Source organism: Athene cunicularia, unplaced genomic scaffold (genome assembly GCF_003259725.1).
Source record: "Athene cunicularia isolate RWA unplaced genomic scaffold, athCun1 SCF_33, whole genome shotgun sequence".
Classification (NCBI taxonomy): domain Eukaryota; kingdom Metazoa; phylum Chordata; class Aves; order Strigiformes; family Strigidae; genus Athene; species Athene cunicularia.
Window position 1 is genome coordinate 2,219 of NW_020799411.1, and position 5,416 is coordinate 7,634.

At 56.5% G+C, this 5,416-nt stretch overlaps 1 protein-coding gene across 1 annotated transcript in view; it reads right to left on the reverse strand.

Annotated features, from left to right (window-relative positions):
• The window catches only part of RECQL4 (RecQ like helicase 4), a gene marked incomplete at its 3' end in the record, with an annotated part of 7,340 nt that extends 2,151 nt beyond the window's left edge, over positions 1-5,189 (reverse strand). Inside the window, exons 1-10 of the mRNA XM_026867388.1 lie at positions 5,091-5,189; positions 4,566-4,599; positions 4,205-4,314; positions 3,462-3,605; positions 2,359-3,059; positions 1,709-1,808; positions 991-1,120; positions 665-787; positions 223-369; positions 46-138 (exon numbers count right to left, since the gene is read on the reverse strand). Of these exons, the coding sequence (XP_026723189.1) occupies positions 46-138; positions 223-369; positions 665-787; positions 991-1,120; positions 1,709-1,808; positions 2,359-3,059; positions 3,462-3,605; positions 4,205-4,314; positions 4,566-4,599; positions 5,091-5,174 (1,666 nt within the window). The remainder of the gene's footprint in view (positions 1-45; positions 139-222; positions 370-664; positions 788-990; positions 1,121-1,708; positions 1,809-2,358; positions 3,060-3,461; positions 3,606-4,204; positions 4,315-4,565; positions 4,600-5,090) is intronic.
• Between the last annotated feature and the right edge of the window lie 227 nt (positions 5,190-5,416).

Here is a 5,416-nt window from a genome sequence, read left to right on the forward strand (position 1 = left end):
AAAAAAAAAAAAAAAAGAAAGAAAAAAAAAGAAATAAACCCTCACCTGAAAGGATCCTCATGATGGCCACCTCCTGGCCCGGGCGGAAGGAGCTGTAGCCCAGCGCCTTCAGAGCCTCAAACACCTCCTGAGGGGTCTCTGCAGGAGGAAGGGTCAGGATGAGGAGTCAGAGGGGTCAAATCCACCCGTAGGCCCTCTCAGAGCGCCCTGGGGAGCCCCTACCTTGCACTTTCCCCTCTGGCCCACGGCTGTAGAGGGGCTCGACGGGCGCGGGGGGAGTGGGCGGCTCGTCCATCGGCCTCCACACATCCAGCTGAGTCGAGGCCTCCAAAATCTTCTCAGATTTTTCCCGGTCGCTGCCTCCGCTCTCTGCCGAGTATGAAGGCAGGAGTCGGGACCCGCAGGTGGCTTTTCCCACCCTGCCTGGACACCCCCCACCACGCAGGGAGCCTGCTGGTATTTTAGACCAGCGTTCTCAGCAAAGACACATCCCGGCATAAACCCAACCTGCCAAAAATCCACTTTCTGAGCCTAAGCAAACCCTCCTGGGAACGCAACCGAATTTCCCCGGGGTATGGAGGAAAAATAAACGAGTTCATCCCAGAGCCAGCCACAGTGTGTCAGTGGAGAGTGAGGCAAGGCCCGGCAAACCCCGCGGCCTCACCGGAGAGCTCTCTGCAGCCGGTGTTGGTCCTACGAGCCACTTCTTCCAGCGTAGGCAGGGGAGCCTCCTCCTCTTCATCGGCGTGGCCGTTCTCCTCCGGCAGCGGGCCAGCAGCCGTCTCTACTTAAACCCGCAGTAAAGAAACCACCTCATCTTTTGACCTTCTTCCACAAATTATAATCCCTCAAAATCCTCAAGGGCAGGGAAGCCGCAGGGAGGTGGGAAAACCCAACTGATCCTTCCCATCCTCCGGCACGGCCACATCTAAACCCAACTCACGGCTTTGCTAAACTCCCCCCTTTAACCCAGCATGTTCCAAGCCTTACCTCGACCCCGGCACGCCGATGCCCAGTGCCCCGTCCCGCCACATTTGAAGCAGACATCTGAGCGTCGGGCGGCGGATCTGCCGCCTCCCCCGAATTGCTCCGCTTTCTTCTGCCACTTCTGCTTCCACAGCTGCGAAACGGGAGCGTCTCCAGTTATTTTTATATTTTTATTAAAAATAAAAAGGTGTTTTATGATGTTTTACTTCGTCCCGCACGCCGGGCTTTTGCCAAAGCGTCGCATGAACACGCCAAGCTTTAAAAATAAAGGTAATTTTCTTCTAGCTGATGCTCCACCTCCCCGAGACAATCCAAAAGGGTTTCAAGTTAATTAATGGGGAGATAGTAATTAAAAAAAAATCCTAGGGTTTTGTGGCAGAAGCTGGAAAGGCTGAGGAGCCTCTTTACCCAGCAGGACAAGCCCGCTACGGCGAGGTCTTTCCCCTCGCACAGCATCTTCTGGGCAAAGCTGCCACTGAAGGCAGGAAAGTCAGGCAGGAGTGGGAGGGGCAGGGAGCAGAGTCGTGCCTGCGCCGCTCTCCCACATGGTCACAAAAATAAATTAACTAAAAGGCAAACTATGGAAATTCAGAGAAGGAGGCGAAGCGCAGCGAGAGGTGGGAGAGTTTTAAATCCAACCTGGTCTGGATGAATTCACATTTCATGGGGATTTGGCAGGGAGAGCGGGAGGATGTCGGTGATGTGCCGGGCAGGACGTTACCTGCTTGCGAAGGCGATTTCCCCGCAGGGCGTAACCTCGGACGTGAGACTTTTTCTTCAGGTTAAGCCTGACGAAGTTCTCGCCTCCCCGTGGAGGTGCTCTGTGGGGAGAGGGGTGGATTAGGACTCCATCCACACCTCCTGCCAGCTCCTGCCTGCACCCAGCGCCGGCAGGAGCGGGCAGAGCCCCGGTGCCCTGCCTGCAAAATGACTTTGAGGGAAATAAGCTCTTAAATCTTTTGTCCTTTAAATGCAATTGAAGGCGATGTAGACGCTCGGGGGGGGAGGCCAAAGGCACGTGGGGTATATTTCCATCAGAAAATCAGACTGAAAACCCACCCCCAACTTATTTCTTCCCCCCAGAATTCCTGACTTCAGGCAAAAAAGGAGGAATTTGGGAAAAAGCAGCTCATTACTTATAGCAATGGATAGGAAAAAGCCCCCTCAGCTCCTTTTCCAACAGCTTTTTGGTGCTTTCGAGTGACGGGTGGCATCGCTGCAGCCCGTGTTTGATTGAGTTTAATTAGCGGGTTTGTTTCCACAAGGCTCGTTTGCTCCAGCAACACCCCCACGGGGAGTTTGAAGCGAGGTGTGAGCTCCACTGAGGCAGGTGAGCCTGTGGCAGCACCGGGGAAGTCGCCAAGGACCTACCTGGCAGCGCTGGCTTTGCGCGTGTGTCTGGGCTTTTCCTCTTCTTCCTCCTCCTCCTCCAACTCCCCCAGGATGTTTTCTGAAGGATCCAACACCTTCCCGCTCTCCTTTTGGGCTGCCACGTGCTCTTCCTCCTTCTTCTCCTCCTCCTCATCGCTCTGTTTCAGCCTGCTGGCAGCGCTGAACACTCCCTCGGCCGAGCTTCGGCGGCACCGTTTGAGCTTCGCCGGAGCTGCCGCGTTTTCTCCATTGTCTCCCTGTGGCCTTTTCCTCCTGGAATCTCCCACCAATGCTCCCCCACCACGTCCATCCTGCTCTGGGGGGGGCCAGCTGTCCCTTCCCTCCTCCCCAGCCTGCGTGGCACCCAGCATCGTCCCTTTATCCTCGGGTATCTCCTGGCACCTCTGCAGCCAGGCGGGATCCAGTGAGCCCAGTCTCTGTGCCACCGTTCGCTTCAGCTGCTGGAATTTATCTGGTGGTGGTGGTGGGGGGGACTTCAACCCCGCGGTGAGGATGATGGGGGCCAGCCCTGACACCGAGGGAGGAAGGAGGAAATCTTCCGGCTCGTCTCTCTCACTCTGCGAAGACTCTGCCGGTGCTGGGGACGCGGCTTTGTCACCTGTCCCCGAATTTGTGTGAAGTTCAGGGACAGCCAAGGTCCTCTTAGGAATTGGGGTCCTCCTCGGGGTTAGGGGCGTCTCCTGCGGACAAGGAGAGGACAGATTTTGGAGGTGTCAGGAGTCAGATCATCCACCAAAACTCTACACCCCACCTCCAAATCAAACAGGACCTTCACCAGTGTTTGTGGGTGCTCCCCACCATAAGTTTCCACCCTCTGCTAACAGCAGGGGGACTCTGGCAGGAGAGGTCTGACATTTTAGATGGGGCTCTGACATGGGGGCCACCGTTTTGGGGGGCCCTGTCAGGAGAGAGCCACCATTTTAAGGGTCTCCGGCACGCGAGCTGCCATTTTGGGGGCTCTGGTGCAGGGGCCGCTATTTTGGAGCGGCCAGAGCAGGAAAAAAAAATAGGTCACAAGCAGCTTTAGGAGAAGCTTCTCTCCACGCCACAGAGCTCAGCGCCGGTCCCTGGCCAGCCCTGACCTTCCCGGCAGCTCCCAGGTTGGATTTCAGCTTCATCCCGTAGTACTGAGCCGAGGTTTTCGGCACGGCGCGGCTGCGGCGACACAGCTCGGGGGTTTTGGGCTGCCGGTTCAGGTGTGCTCCCCAACAACCGGAGTCCGGCGCCTGCAACGACACCGCAAACTGTTAAATTCGAACTGTTAAATCCCCAAACTTGTTAAATCGAAACCTTCCAATCCTAAAATTTGTTAAATCCCATCACGGGGACGAGCCGCAATACCTCAGAGAGAAGAAAGAAGCTGGAGAACAAGTGTGATGTTATCACAGCGTGGCATCTTTTGGCCACGGTGTCTTTCCAGCACATTTTGGGGTGAAAAAACATAATTCCGAGGTATTTATACCGTCACCCCGAGCACAGGGCCTGGCTGTTAAGAGCCTGGTTAAAACAAGCCTGAGCTTTCAGCAGCCTGGATGCCACTGAGCATAAAGCACATGAGGGATTGGAGGCGTATTAATTCCCACCTTAACGGCTCTTTTGGGGGTTTCTTACTCTCTCTTTAAGCCAAAAATACGGTGCTCATTAGTTAATTTTCCCTGCTAAAGTTAAATAAACTCCTTTATAAACAGGCAGGACGAACAGGGTTTTGCCCACAGTAAAGAACAAAGCACAAACACCCCGAAAGCGCTCGCATCAAGGGCAAATCTCAGGGGTTTGAGGCTCCTGGAGACAAAACCCAAGGCCAAAGCAGGGTTTTCTCCAGTACCTGCTCTGCAGTTGGGGTCTCCTGGGCTGCTGGTTGGCAGGAGGGGCTGAGCTGGGAGGGATCCGACTTCTCTCTCTGCTGCTTGAGCGTCTTATACTCCTTGTAGAGCCCTGCGACAGATCATCAAGGCTGATTTTGGGGATATCTGGTACTTACTAGAGCAGTTCCCACACCGGCAACCATCAATATCTGCCACCAAAGGCCCCCCGCAGTATCAAACCAGCCTGATGACGAGGGGCTGGCATGGCACAGTGGGGTCACCCCACCCACAAAGCACCCACAGCTGCCTGTGGGGGAGCCCAGCACCACCCAGGACCCTCAAGCACCCCCAGGGTATGGGTGTGGCTGGGCTGGCACTTACGTTTGGTGTCCTCCGGAGCCGCCTCGATGTCAGCCTGCAAAGCAAACACGGTAGAAACTGTTATTTTAGGCTACAGACCAAATTATCGGTATTTTCTGCTAGTGTAGAATGAGAGGACTTATTTTTTTTTTGCTGGCTTGGGGTTTTTCTTTAAAGAAAACTGCAGTTGGGGCAGCATCACGCTTGATGTTGACTTTGGGATGTTCTGTGATTTCTTTAGATATACGTTACGGAAATATTTTATAGAAACATTGCCAGGCTCTGCCGGGGGACACTCGCTTGGCTTTAACGTTGTGGAAAACAGGTTAACGGAGAGGCGGGGACGTCGCTGGGGGTGACACCGTGCTGACAGCTGGCACAGTGACCCCGGTAAACAGGGTCCCGGTGAGGGGACAGCCCTCCCCGGGAGCCACCCGTGAGGTTTCCTCGGCCCCCACCCGGGTGAAGGTCGGGGCCCACCGCTGGGGGTCGGTGCCGGGGACGGGCCCTTCTCCCGTGGGCCTCAAACCCGCCGCCACCGGGCACCTGGGTGGGTTTTCTCCGCCGCTCCCGGAGGAACGCCGCCTCCCACTGCTTCAGCAGGGCCTTCACCTCCCGCAGCCGCTCCATGGAGCCCGCAGCGGGGCCGGGTTCCCCGCGGGGGAGTTCCGAGGCCTCCGGGAGCCGCCCGGGGGGTCCCGCAGCGGCGGAAGGACAGCGACCGCGGCTCTCAGAGCGGCCCGAGAGCGAACTTCCCGCTCCCGCCGCGCCTCAGCCAATGGGAACGGAAGGCGAGCTGACGGACAGCAGGAGAAGCCAATAGACGGGTGAAGAACCTGGGTGTCGCCGGGTAACGGCGCTGGGCCCGCCTC